The 15913-nt window shown below is 26.5% G+C and overlaps 1 protein-coding gene across 6 annotated transcripts in view; it reads right to left on the reverse strand.

The window, feature by feature from the left end:
- Window positions 1–5465: 5465 nt before the first annotated feature.
- LOC148300169 (uncharacterized) overlaps window positions 5466–15913 on the reverse strand; it is a 28718-nt gene continuing 18270 nt past the window's right edge. For 2 of the 6 annotated variants that reach the window (XM_088275153.1, XM_088275154.1), the window contains exons 4-8: window positions 14428–14469; window positions 9111–9188; window positions 7896–8033; window positions 7232–7328; window positions 6077–6366 (exon numbers count right to left, since the gene is read on the reverse strand). In XM_088275153.1, coding sequence (XP_088131279.1) covers window positions 6213–6366; window positions 7232–7328; window positions 7896–8033; window positions 9111–9188; window positions 14428–14469 — 509 coding nt within the window. In that variant the 3' untranslated portion in view covers window positions 6077–6212. Of the gene's footprint in view, window positions 6367–7231; window positions 7329–7895; window positions 8034–9110; window positions 9189–14427; window positions 14470–15913 lie in introns of all 6 variants that reach the window. The other 4 variants (XM_088275157.1, XM_088275156.1, XM_088275155.1 and 1 more) reach the window with 3 other exon arrangements.

Below are 15913 nucleotides of genomic sequence, written 5' to 3' on the forward strand. Positions count from 1 at the left end.
ACTAAACAGTTCTAGATTGCCTTGGTTACCATCGATTTATTATTTTCTTCTAATTGACATTCTCAAGTCATTGCCTCCTACTCGCGTCCACAAGCCTGTAAATGCGAGGATTTATCAACTTCAGAGGTAACGGTTTGTGTCAACCGACCAATAACAAATTACACTTACAATGATTTAATACAAGATGTTATATTGTACGCCTCCTATTTGGCTACCATGCTGAAGGTCCCGGGTTCGATTTTCAGAGGAGTTAAAATAAACATGAGTTTTTTTATTCATTCTTATATTTATTTCATATTATCCAAAACTGATACCTTAAGCGTGAGACTGATCGCTTTGCCTTCATATAATTAACTTGGTGCAGTATCCTTTGCACCATTGGATGTGGATGATAGTATAAAAGTAAAACAATAATGTCCGACAGTAATTTTACGCAATAATCTTGAAAAATGAAAGACTTGAAAATGTTAATCATATTAGTCGTAAAATGTTACGAATGTTGCAATGTTACCCAGAATGCTGGGTGTCATTAAAAAAAGTTTTTTCCTGTAAAAAATGGTGCAAAAATAAAAGTTTTATAAAAAATTACTAATATTCAAGTAAGTATTTAAAAAATAAAACCATGTAATATCGTAGGCATATACATACATACAAACAAATAGTAAAAATTAAACTAACTAACCATCACGCCGCTTTTCACACCACTCTGTCCTTGCAAACATTCTTCGCGTCTTCCACGTTCATGCATCTTCTCATACACATCCACCTATTGCTTCGACTCCTAACCTGACCATTTTCAAGTATTTGGCAAACTTGATCGTGCCACGTTTTTCTCGATCTTCCTCTGCTCTTTTTTCCAATTGCATAAAAGTACTGAATTTTCTAATATAAAGTTGATTAGCTTGTTTTAGGTCAATATAAAGACCCCAATATTGCTGGTAATAGTAAGTCTTCTTCCTTTGCAAGCTCTTTTATCATTAATACATTTTACGACCACTTATTTATTTTCCATTTATTTTCGAGTTAAAAAAAGATTTGTGATTAGGAAACATGTTTATTTCGATACACACGATATACACGATATCATAAAGAGAACCTGCAAAAATTTACGAAATTTAGTGCCTGTGTTTTATAAATTAATGCTTCACTTTTTATGATTATAAATATCTAGATGGCACTGCAAAATACAAAACATTTTAAAACGCCAATTAATGTTACAACTCTAGTCATGTTCAATGTTGCACGCCAAATTGATGTCTCGTAATTAGGTACTCCAGGTAGACAAGAAAATAACAGAACTTGACACTATTTAGCGGCACTTTTAATAAAACACGCGATGAGTTTTGAATAAATTGTTAAAAAAGGGGTCTTGCTGATTGTAAACAGGAATGAGTGTGGTATTTGATATTGTTACGAGCAACTTTTCTAATTAAGACACAAGTTTACAACTGCTTTTTGTAAACGTGAAACTTTTTTATTTAAATAAATTGTTTACTATACATCATTATAAATTACTTCTAACTTTTTTATAGTATATTACCATGTAAATAATGAATAATAAATTAATTGTGTTTTTCATATTTAGTACGCACCGTTTAAGATTGACATGCGATTGTATAATATTATATAACTTGATAACTTTGTAAGAAGACACGATTTTAAGTCTTTTGAGCTGAGTATTTTATTGAAAATTTTTACATTTATTTTGACCTCCCTGGGAACTAAGGACTTGCTACTATGTACGTTTACCTATCTAATAAAAAAGGATAAAAGACAATATAGAAAATAAGAAAAGTACATGTTAGTATGTAGTGTCCAACTCAAAGAAGTTCATACGAGTACAATTATGCAATTAGTGATTGCTGCTTTCTGCATTTCCTCTTACCAATAAATAGTACCTTTTATTTTTCCCAATTTCCTTTCCCTATATCGCTCACTCCTTTCAAGAACGTCATAAATCAAAAATCGTCAATTTTCAGTTATGCATATTTTCGGAATGCCCAGAAAATTTACTATATCCCAGCAAAAGAGGCATATTTTCAACTTAATATTTACCCGCTACAGGGCAGAAAGAGTTGTTTTTGCATTTTGAAGAAAAGGTATCGTTTAATTATTTTTTGAAATATACTAAATATTTTTCAAATGGAAAAAAAACCTTCAGGTTTTACCTAAAAAGATCTATTGCACAGAAAAAGTTCAGTAAGTGGCTTGATATTTATTTTTAAAACATTGTATTATATTTTTAAACTTTAAAAACGTTCTCCTGAAAAATCAAGTTTTTTTTATTAACGACGTTCTTGAAAGGAGTGAGCGATATGTCAGTAATGTCATTCATTCTGAATTCGTACAGTATCCTATCAAATATATTTTATTCGTGAATCTGAAGTGTAGGACTGATCACTGAGCCTTCGTATAAATAACTTTATGTCTATTCGATGCTATGCCATATACATCATTTGGTCTGGATGAGGATCAGACATTTCATTAATCTATACCCACTTCATACGTGGAGAATATGGAGTCCACAAACTGCTTCTAGGCCCTTCTGTCGGCTCCCAGCTCCCTTACATCTTCCCAAGTGAGTTCTACAGACGAAAACTATTAACAAATTGTCAGCTGTGAACATACTGTGCGGAGAAATCTGATGCCTTGTAAAAGAGGCGAGCTTAATTAAAGCTCTCAGGAGGCTTGTGAAGTACAACATGACCTAGTCAACTGAATTTACTTTTCTTGGCGACATTTGTGACCATGGGCTGTTGCATCCTGCGCCATATTTCCTCGTTCTTTATGAAGTCAAATCACCGTACACCTAAAATTATTCACAGACTGAGTATTTATTTATATACATTTATTCTCGTTGCTGAGTATACGGCTGTTCTGGGCCCTTGTGAGGTGCAATGTTTCATAGCCGTTTAAGAGATAAGGAGAGATACAGACATTATATAGGTGGCAATGCTGCCTAGGAATAATATATAAAAGCGAGACTTGTATTTGATTTTATATTTTTAACATACATATGTACAAATTAACAATAAATTAGACAATCGATATTTCTTTTTACATTTACACAATATTACGTTTTTACATTTAAAAACAACATAAGGAAGGAATGCGTCTTAAAGTAGTGTTTATTCACAAAGTTATTATTATATTGTGCTCGTAACTACGTATTAATTGTAAAAAAATGACGCAAGGAGAACGAAATTTGGGGTATGTTTTGGACAAATAAAATTTTAATCATATGTTATAAAAAAAAGATACAAGATATTTTTGCCATGAGCTGTAAGGATGTGGGGTTGGTAATTGTCTTTTTAAAATATTTTGTGATATGAGATATTTAAAAAATGCGTATGTTAGAAAAAAGTTTTGAACTACTTAAATAAATATAATACTTATCATATTCATATTCACAATACGTTTAATTTTATCTGCGTAACTTAGAACATTGAAAAAACTGTTTTTATTCATATTCTAGTTGTAATTACATATTTTTTGTCTTGGTTCGGGCTACAGTGTAAAATTGTATGAATTTTACATCAAATATTTATTTTTTCTCAAAAGAAATTCTTAAACTATGGTGTGTTCCATGCAATGGTTTAAAATAATAAATACAATTGGCTGATGTAATAAAATTTTTAAAAATTACATTTTCAGACATTAAGATATCGTTGAATCAATAAAATTTATCAATAATTTCTCTTTTTTTTTCTTAAAAAAACTAAACAGAGATGCAAATGAAGTTAAAAATTGAACTGATATTTTTTGGGTGATCTGTAATTTCTATAATAAAACAACAACTTTAAAGTTTTTCCACTTTTATATAATTTTCCAAACGATATTTTCGGTTTTGTTCAATAAAATCTAGAAGTTTTAAGTTACCTAGATTTATGTAAACAAATTAATAAAGAAAAAGCAATGTTATTACCAGATTTGTTTTGTGACAATGATTCAGCAATATGATACGTAAATTTCTAGGAACGCTAAAGAAACTCTTCTTGATACTCTTAACTACGTATTTGTAGTACGATTTTTTAAATGATAAAAACAAAAATAAAACTATTTTATTAAAGTTTGAATAATATTTATAAATATTCAATTATTTATAATATGGTATAAAAACTATTTACTTAAATTTAATACTGAATTATATATAAAATATTAAAGTTCGTCCAACGAATAAAGTGGATGTATTGAATATAAAGTAATGATATAATATGTTTTTAAAGTGCTTAATTACTGTGCATTTTTTTACAATAAAAACCAAATTAAATGATAAAGTCAACGTAAATGAATAAATTCGAATAAACAAAGAAAGCTAAAAAAAAAACAATTATCGTAATATTTTCTAGATTAAGGTGTTAAAAACATGTGGTTTGATAAACCTTTCATAATATTTCGCTAGATGGCAGTACGTAGAAATTGTTCGCAAATTTTCTCCTGTTCTGCAAAATACATGAAAATAAACTTTAGACTAAGAATGGTAGGTACTCATACTTTTCATAAACAGCCATCGAAAGCTTTATCCTGATATATTTTAAACGAAATAGAAAAAATACATATATAAGTTCTTTTTAAACGGTATAGCTATCACTAAAAAAACTTTATTGTATTTAAAATACCATGATAAGTAAATATTTGTTTTATAAAGTACAAAAGTTAGGTTTGGTAAAAACATTGTAATTCATTTTTAACAGCTTCATACGCTACTTTTATTTACATGCCTATAACAATATACTCGTAAATTACATAGGTATATACAATTAATCAACAAAAAGATAAATTAAATAAAAATAAACATTTAATTGAAAAAAGGATTAAAATTTAATAATATGTCTTATTGAGGTTTTGCAAACTAAATTGAATGACAAAAAATAATGATCTAAATAAATTTACGTTTTTTTAATTTTTTTATTTCGGTTAAAGGATTTTAGATGTTTATCAAAAACAATATAGTCATTCAAAATAAATTTGATGTAAAAAGTATGTTTTCAAAAAATTAATAAAGTACACTGACTTTTATGACTCATTATTTGGAAACACAAATGTTAAAAAATAAAATATTTGATTTTTGTCAACCTGCATTTAAAATTTTTAAATGCAGGTTGACAAAAATAAATAAATAAAAATAAATAAGTAATCAATTTTTCATTACTTTTTTTTTAATATGAAGTTTCTTTTTAATGCATGTAATATTAAATCTTTAAAAATTTTTAAATGCAGGTTGACAAAAATAAATAAATAAAAATAAATAAGTAATTAATTTTTCATTACTTTTTTTTAATATGAAGGTTCTTTTTAATGCATGTAATATTAAATCGATCGTTTTTGTAGTAAATTGATCATAATTACTGATATGGTGACAAGTTGACAATCATATACTTATGTTCAACTGTTTATTAACAAGTAAAAAATATTTTGTAATAATTCAATTAAATGAGTTCAAAACTATTGGGATTCAATTGACATTTGTTATTTTTTTTTGTTAAATAAGATTCCTTGTTTGTATAATATTTACATTTAATATTTACATAAGTACCTAACTACTCCATATTGGCGCCATGACGTACTCGTAGTTGTGAAATTGGCTTCGTGGGTTTGGTTCCCTCTATCCAAAAATATTTATTTTTAACTGGTCCAAGTATTTTTTATAAATTGATTATATTTACCTCCTCACTTCTTACTATATACTACAAGTCTTTAAAACATAGGCTTTAGGTGGTAATTCTTTATGAAAAAAAAGTTACTAGAATTTTTATTGACATCAGTGATAGAGATCGTAAATATTAACTTTTAATTGGTCCAAATGTTTGTTTTGAATTTATTATGTTTAACTTCCCATTCCTTGCTTTTCTATAAGGGTAGTTTTTTTTATAAAAAAAAGACTAGATATTTTATTGAGTCCGCTTCATATAATTGCATATTTATCCATTTTTAACGTACATCACACTAATCCCAATAGTTTTTACTCGTTAATATTTCAATATTTATTTACAATTCCCTTAAATTTTGGATAATATTTTCACATTCCTCCCTTATCAAGCATCCCCTTATATTCATCTTGTCAAACAACCACACAATTATTTTACCTAATTAAATTATTTAAGTAACAGCACAATCAATTTATAACGACAACAAACAAATAATAAACGTCTCGCCAACAAGGAATTTAATTAGTTAAATTATTTATTTTAATTTGTCTATTTTTTCAGGATTCATCGTCCGATGATGGTAGGTTCGTCGGCCATTCCAAGTTCTTCTGTCAAGTTTTTGTTTCCCTTACGTTTTCTCGAATAGAGCATGAAGCAGAACCCACCAAACCCGTTCATGGCTAAAACTATCCAAGCCAAGTACAGACTGTAGCCATATCTGTAAAATAAATGTACCAAATCAAACATTTGTAGTTTTTAATTGAATCTTCGCACTAGAACCTTCGACATATATTAAATGCATAAAAGCAATTGCTTTTAACTGGGAAGTGGTTATAATCTCTAAATGGAATAGAACATCAGTTTTTGGTTAAGTTGAAACATTTAGTTAATTTAAGTTATTTGATTTTTATTGAAATCACCACCTTCTTCATTAAAAATTCAAAAGCATATTTTGTTAAAACATTTATTATTTTCATAAACTTTTACTTTTTTTTCATGTTTTCTCTAAATAATTAGTAATTAATATTTTCATATAAGTGATTGATGTATATTTTTACATTAATTTCACATGTTTAAGTATGAAACTTACATTTTATCTAAAAAAATAGTAAGACACACATTTTTACGTTATGCTTATAAAAATGGGTAAAATACGAAGGAATATTTTCCTCAACATCGTTTACAATTTTAGAAAATCTTAATTTATCAAAATATTGTTCATTTTCTAAAACTCAATTTAGTACTCCTATATTAACTAACATCAATTTAATTTTTATATGAATGTATTTCATTTGAAAGGCATTATAAAATCGCTCAACGTAAATATTATGTTTACATAACAATATATAATAATGCGATTGATAAAATATTTTTTTATTTAAAAGTTATAAATTAATAAAAGTATATAATAATAATATCAACCGTCTTAGTATTTTGGATATCTTCTGCGCCATTCGATTTGTTATTATGAAGACTTTGTTCCACGTAATTTTATTGAATAAACTATATTTATAAATGTCAGTTTAATTTTCATTTACATTCAAATGAATGCTAAATACCCATAATAAAAAGATATTACTCACGCATGCGTAGCGCCTTTAGGATGAGTATACGACAGGTATTGTTTTTCATAATCTACTGATGATATCAGGACTTGAATTACTACCAAGACAGCGGCAGCTAAAAAAGGGAACATACAAAAAAAATACAATATAATATTGGCCTTATTAAATCGTGATTTCCCTGAAATAACAAGTATTAACCGTAGTTGATGGCATTATATAAGTGGTTAATTTGAAAGATTGACACTTATTACAATCTTAAATGGCAGCAAAGTACATACATCGCTCTCTCCTTTTAACAACGTCATATATCAAAAATCGACAATTTTCAGTTGTGCATGTTTTCGGAATGCCTAGAAAATATACTTTATCCTAGCAAGAGCGCCATTTTTTAACTTAATGTTTACCTGCTACAGGGCAGAAAGTATTGTTTTTGCTTTTTGAAGAAAAGGTATTGCTTATTTATTTTTTGAAAATAAACTAAATATTTTTCAAATAGTGAAAAAACCTTCAGGTTTTACCTAAAAAGATCTTTTGCACAGTAAAAAGTTCAATAAGTGGCTTGATATTTATTTTTAATACATTTCATTATATTCTTAAACTTTTTTAACGATTTCCTGAAAAATCAAGGTTTTTGGTGTATGACGTTGTTAAAAGGAGTGAGCGGTATGTGTAGATGTAATACCTGTGATAAAATGGATTCCACCTGCTAATCTCTTGAACATGTACCTCGGGTTCAAGAACGTGTATATGGAGAATCCAAAACCCATGCTCATGACGAATAAGCTGATTATTGCAAACGACACTTCAGTTCTGCTGTAATCTGGGAATGAAAAATACATTCTCGTAACGTATAGTACCTATATCTTAAAAAAAATTAACATTGCATTATATGTATATGGCTAATTTTTAAAGAGCTATTTTTACAAAATATCGTCTTAGGGGCGCTATTTATTTTTCTTCTTTACGGTATCTTGCGCTTTGTACAATATTTGTCTGCATCCATAAAGTCAGCGTGTTTGGCTATTGTGCGGGAGGTCCAGGGTTCGATTAAAAAAGGAATAAAAACCGATATAAGTGATTTTTCATGGATGATTTTATTTAACTAAAACTTTAAATAAAAAAAATAACAAATTAAATAGAATTTTATTGTGATAAAAATATTCGCTCCTCCTGGCTATGTGTTGCTGTGACTCAGTTTGATTAAATAAAAAAATAGGATTGAACAATTGTAATGTTTTTTATTTCACCTTACCTTTGAAGCAATGTTAATAATATAAATCTATGAAACAACAATATTCTGAAAACTGAAAATGTAAGATGACAACACTATCAAGAAGTACGCTGTATGTCATAACTAATGTTGGAGATTGCGTATGTTGCTTTTATACCAAAATGCTAATTAAAACATATTTTTCACCTGTCATATGTAACATTTTTATAAGTAGACAAAAAAGAGGGTATTTAAATAGAACGTTGTGTCAAAAGTTTAAAATAATAGGTCAACGATTTCAGGAGATTAAAGATTTTGAACAAACATTTATATTTTTATTTATTAAAATATATTTTTGAAATCAGACTGGAGCTGAAAACTTTAATTTTTAATGGAATATATAAATTCTTATTTCACCGTTTATACCAACCAAAAAAAACAGTTTTAATGAATAATTAACTTCAAACGAAGTACAAAGGTAGATTATAAATTTTCATTTACGTAAGAGTGTAATGAAATAAAAAAGGTTTTCTCTAAATATTAGATAAAACTTTACGGAATCTATGTATCAGCATTCTTTTTGTGAATGGTTTAAATCCCTTAAAAATAAAATAGTTCAAGTAGAAGAATATAATGGCGTATAAATAACGGATAAGTGGATTTATTTTATTTCCGACAATTACTTACTTATAATGGCGTTATCCAGAGATGGATCTGTGTTCATTCGCAGATCAGTAGGAAACATATCATGATATTTGCACCTCCCTAAAATAAAAACAACATCTCATTAATTGATTCGGCAGGCACTTTGTAGTAAGAGTATTTATTTATTTTTAATTTTATTTTTCTTCGTAAATTTCAAAAAAATTGTTTTGACACGTGTTTCGATGCGAGTAACAAAATTCGTAGTTTCATCAATTTAAAAACATTTGAATAGTCTCCAAATAAATATATTAATATGCTCCCATATACAAGTAGCATCATTTGGTATCCCCTGCAAATTAATATATTACATATTACTCATCAGCAAATGAATATAGCATTATTATTAATAATGTGAAATGATGTGATAAAAACCGAAACAAATTCAATAAAGAAAACATTATGTAGCAGATAGAATTCGTTTAATTAAAATGATTAATAAAAATGGCGCGACGTCTTTAGCTTTATGATATTAGATTCATAACGATCTATCTGCCGATAATTAATTGCCAATACGCTAGACGTTATGCCGTTACATCGAGACGGGGCGCTGATCAATGATTTATTTATGATCTAATATATTTACACCCTCGTTAATATGAGTCATCATCCCTAAAGGTATTTCAGAACCACGAATGATACCGAAACATTGACATTGTAACGTATCGCTCTATAATAAAAATATTATTAACATTTTTTATTAATTTTTTTTATTTCAATTTTTTTCTAATATCTCAACAAAGATGCAGAAAATGTGAAAACCTGGGTATTTACAGGGTTTACAACTTTTCACTGGCCGGTTTAAGTGATTATTTTATACACAGTGTAATTATCATAATTCTACCCATGATTGACAACCTCACTTCTCAGATTTCGGTTACAGTAAAGCTTCAATTAGAAGGTCTACTTTATATTACTTAATCGGTGACATTTATGGTAAAATTTGCCAACGAAATAACACAATATAAGAAAATTGACCCTACAGATGTTTTTATATTTACAAAATCCAAAAATTAACCTGTAATAAATGTGTAAATAAAATGTATAATTAAAAAAACAAATCATATCATCAATTAAAAAAAAACATCATTCAGTATTTTTTTCTTTGAGAACTATAAAGCACAGGAAATGTCTTTCAAGGATGAGAGTAAGGAGAGCAACCTTTATTTTGAAAGGCAACATCAGTTGCCAGCAATCAATCTATCAGTGAGGAAATATTATTAAGATCACCAGATTCTTGTTTCACTTCAAACGAACATAAATAATATTTTGCATTAGTTTTCCCGAAATTCCAGAATACATTCCACATTTATTTACAAAGTTAGTGAGATGAATCATTATCAGAAGATAAAATAATAATGTGCACTATTTTACCTCAGACAAATGGACCAGAACCATTTCTAAAATAAAGCGTCTGATCACAGTTTAAAATGTAAATACAAAGAAATAAAATAAATAATTAAATAAAAGTGTCAGTCACAACATTAAAAGCAAATAGTGATGATGAAATTCCTGAAGCAAAAATATTTTTGGACGGGTAACCTTAACTCTTTTGCATCAACTACACTCTTTCTCCTATCTGTCTATTGATTTAACAAATTATTCTTAGGCAGGTGTGAAACATATTACTCGAATTAATCTCAATAATTTTCACACAATCAAACATTGATCGGGGATAATTTATATTTCATATAAGACGCATTTAATTAAATATTAGGCATTAACGAGTAAACAGCTTCTAAGCATTTAAAATGAAGTACAAAGTTTTTGGTGGTTTTTCATGTAATTAGTTTACGTTTAGCAATTTTTTTGTGTTCATTTCTGTTTAGGATTTTTTTATTGTTTATTTTTTGTGAAAGTTCCAATGCAGTGCCCTTTGCACAATTTCAGTACTGAAAGGAGTCAAAACTTAACTAAGAAATATATTTTGGGAATAATGTACCTCAATAATTGCAATGATTCAGTGCAACTTCTTTCGGATAACCAAACAGCAATTTAAAATCCCAGTTTAAGGTTTGAAAAAATACAAATGTTGCCAAAAAGACAATCAGAAAGAAATAGATCATCAATAACCTTTATCCGCATCCAATGGTGTATGGGGCACTGTATCGTATTGACGCAGTATTATATTGATCATCGTTACTTATATGAAAGCAAGGTCTTTCCTGTAAGCAACTAATGCGCTTCAACGACCAGTCTACGGTAACATTTAATGAATATTTGATTGGAAAATTACTAATATTTATTTTCAACCCCCCCCCCCCCCCGGAAATCAAACCCGGGACCTCCAGCACAGCAGCTAAACGCACTATCTATTACACCACGGAGGCGGACAAAACAAATTCCTAAGCACCTATTGACAAAATATATCATTTTTCAATGGCTGAAATAGGTTTCGTAGTGAAAGGGTTGATGCTTTATTCATTTAACTCGAGAAAACGTCGCTTAATGATATTAATTTCCAAAGAGTCTTTGCATTCCTCACTTATTTATTTTGGCTTAACAGTAAAGTATACTTGAATATTATTTTTAAATAAAAAAACTCTAAAATCTTATGCGACGTATCATGTGAATTATTGCATAATAAATGGAATTTTATTAATATCCACGTTCGTTCATTCTTCATTATATGCAGGAAAAACGACCGTATTAAAATTTGAAGTTACCCTATTTTACCTCTTGCTTTTAACTTACATTGGGACTCAAGGAGTCAAAATCATTGTCAACTACAGTGTTGACAGTATTATGATAATGATATTGAGTAGGGGAAGACGGGGTTATACGCAACACTTTTAACATTAAGATTTATGTAATTTTTATTTCGAAAGAGAAAATACATTTTTAAATTCACAAATAACAATTAAACATTAAGGAATAAAGTACAAACAGTAAGGCTAGTATTTTAATGGGAAAACATATAAATTTTAATATCTTTGTAAAGATGGAGAATTGTTGCAATTTACCCCGTTGTGGGGGCAAAATGCAACATCTCTGGGGTAAATTGGAACATTTAGTCAGAGTCTTCAGAAACATCTTATTCGCTGTTCAAATAGATATAAAATGGGTTTTTGTTTGCACAGACAAAATGTGAATGTATATTAAAACACGTGTCACAATATACAAGTAGAATTAGAATTATGAAAAAAATTACTAAAAAGTCAATATTAAAAATAAAAGAGTAAGATTTATAATTTTGTATTATGGTTAAAATAAATCGTTCGTGTCAACAATTTAATAATTTTACAAATCTTAATGTCATATTAGACAGATAATTATAATTTAAATAGCCTTTACGGTAATTACTGAATCTCTTTTCTTTTTGTAAGATTTTACAATTGTGGTTAATGTTACTATCCATGGTGGCATTTTGCTTCAATAGTCGTTTATTAGCGCTTAATCGCTTTTTTATACATAAATATTTGAATTATTTATTGTAAAAAAAATTACAAACAGAGTCTTTTTAATTACTCAGCTCATCGTGCTTTAAAAGCTGATTAACAGTGGCTTTAATATACTTTTTTAAAGTTTTATATATTAACAAGATCATCATCTCAGGTCTGATTCTATTTTTGGCTGATCAACCATATGATTTTTAGATTTTTTTGATTTTTAGTTGTGTTGTGATAAAAACCGTGGGTTTTGACGTAATTTAATAAACGTTTTATTTTTAAAGTCATCAGATTGATTCATGAATTATAAAATACGCTAAACTCATTTATGTATATGATAGATACGTTTCACGCGATAATGTGTAAAAAAGTGTAAAATACATTTAAATAATAAGAATAATATGTGTTTCCTTGCAAACAAATCAATTCAAGATATAAAAAAGTCATTTTTATTTATTTTATCATCTTTGATTGTCCTGACGAAGAGATGGGTTCGTTTTGAAACTGGTAGACAAAAATCTTGGTGAGTAGTTATATACTAATATTACCAACATTTTTTGTAAAAAAATAGTAAAAAAATAAAAACATTATTTTTCTCGAAATACTCTTTGTTATATACACTTGTTAAAAATGTTATTATTTTCAGTGAAATCATTTTATTAGAATTTGTCTTTTAATATTCTTATATATATTTATTTATGTAAAAATATATATATTTATATATATATATATATATATATATATATATATATATATATATATATATATATATATATATATATATATATATATATATATATATATATATATATATATATATATATATATATATATATATATATATATATATATATATATATATATATATATATATATATATATTTATGTATATATATATATATATATATATATATATATATATATATATATATATATATATATATATATATATATATATATATATATATATATATATATATATATATATATATATATATATATATATATATATATATATATATATATATATATATATATATATATATATATATATATATATATATATATATAAATATATATATATATATATATATATATATATATATATATATATATATATATATATATATATATATATATATATATATATATATATATATATATATATATATATATATATATATATATATATATATATATATATATATATATATATATATAAATATATATATATATATATAAATATATATAAATATATGTATATATATATACATATATATATATATATATATATATATATATATATATATATATATATATATATATATATATATATATATATATATATATATATATATATATATATATATATATATATATATATATATATATATATATATATATATATATATATATATATATATATATATATATATATATATATATATATATATATATATATATATATATATATATATATATATATATATATATATATATATATATATAAATATATATTTATCTATACCTATATAAATCCATCATGATTTAATGCATTAAAATATATTATTGTTCATGACTATATACGTTTGAAAATACATTTTAAGCCGATTAGAATATTTAAACAAAATTATTAATTCTACCAAAATTATTATTTAATGTTTAAAATCCAAAAAATACATTAAAATTTAGACATTAAAAAAGGATGATAAAAAATAAGTATCATTTTACTTCATAGGTATTTTTTTGTAGTTAGTAAGGTTAAAATTAAAGAAAATAAAATATCTAGTTTTTATGTACGTTTTTTTCACGAGAACGCCTTTAAGTCTTTAACACATATAAGCCTTGCAAACGATAGAATTAAACAATCATGCTTCTTTGTACCGTCCATAGTTTCACGTTTCCTATCTTACCGTTGTTTCTCGCACTGCCCAGCGTAGAAATACAGCAAGTCTCTGTAATTAACACACTCGAAATATTGTAAGAAAAGAATAATTATTAAAAATAAGGTATCAAAATCGTTTTTTACTTTCCTTTTCGCAATAAATAGGGCGCCAAAAGTTACAGAGAAATAAGATGAGGTTCGTTATTCATAGAAAAGGTATAAGATTTGTATTTTCCCAAGAGTATATATGTTATATTTTGCGAAATTAACTCATCGTTTAAGAAAGCGGACATACTGTATACTTGTTCTGTAAAACTCCCACAAAACTCTTGGGGCATAATCCCATTTGTTCAGGGTTGTCATTTTTATTTTCCTTCAAAATTCTACTGAATGAAATCAAACGGTAGACTGTGTAAATAACGAAGACAATTGAATTTTTTGTTTATTAAAATTTAGAGTAGAACTTCTTTCAACTTGTTTTCCCAGGAATGTAGTTTGATCGAAAGCATTTGTGGATTGATTTGTATTAAGCACGAATATGTGAATTAATCAAAATCAGTAGAAATATAGGTTTGCTTTTTTGATTTTATGAGTGTGAACAACAGTTATAAATGTAAAATTTTTGAGATATCTCATAATAAAAACATGTAAAACCGATGCGATGTATCACTAACTTTGGAGTTAGGACTTCAGCAATTTATTATCCATACCAAATTTTAATGAATTACGCTAATTTGTGTAATCATTTCAATGTGATTGGTTTCAACCCCTCATTGCAAATAGTATGTTTCATATACATTATATATGTAAAGGATTTTTTTTAAATAACATTATTATTAATGTTTCTTCACAACTGCGTAATTTTAGATTTTTTTTATTTGGTGCGATTTTTCTTTGGAACTCTGAATAAATAAAGAAATGTAGCAATACGTGAATTGGTTAGGTTTTTTCAAAACTAATATAAGTTTTTTTTTTATTAAAAAAAATACTTATTAGTAATGTTTTGATGTATACCTCCTCATGCGTGGTAATAAGATTTCAAGTAAATATTATTTTTGGTACGCAAAGCCAAGCAGTTTGAATTTGAAAAAATGAATCAATTTAAAATATAAAAAAAAAATCGGTTTGAATTAAGCTGTTTATTAATTTATTTATTAAACTTTTTTTCCAGGATGTATGTACATCGGTGGATTTATTTATAAGAAGCAATATCTCTCTAACAACCAATAGCAGACTAATTATATTGGTCAAGTCAAAGCTTAAACCTTATATAGCCATTTGAAAAAAGAAGTCATATAGTGCTTGTACATATGTAAGTAAAAACCAATTAATTACAGTATTAATGAACCAATAATCATAACGAACGATGATTCATGTTTGTTACACGTGTGTAAAGTGATCACTTAAACTAGCCTATGACGGTCGTCAGCCCCGTAAATGCCCAGACTACCATATTCTTCTTCATCTTTGATGAGATGTCACAAAATAATTTGTGATATAATATATTTTCAAAC

Source organism: Brachycentrus maculatus, unplaced genomic scaffold, assembly GCF_059751285.1.
Source record: "Brachycentrus maculatus isolate JH-2025_06_01 unplaced genomic scaffold, ASM5975128v1 h1tg000808l, whole genome shotgun sequence".
Taxonomy (NCBI): domain Eukaryota; kingdom Metazoa; phylum Arthropoda; class Insecta; order Trichoptera; family Brachycentridae; genus Brachycentrus; species Brachycentrus maculatus.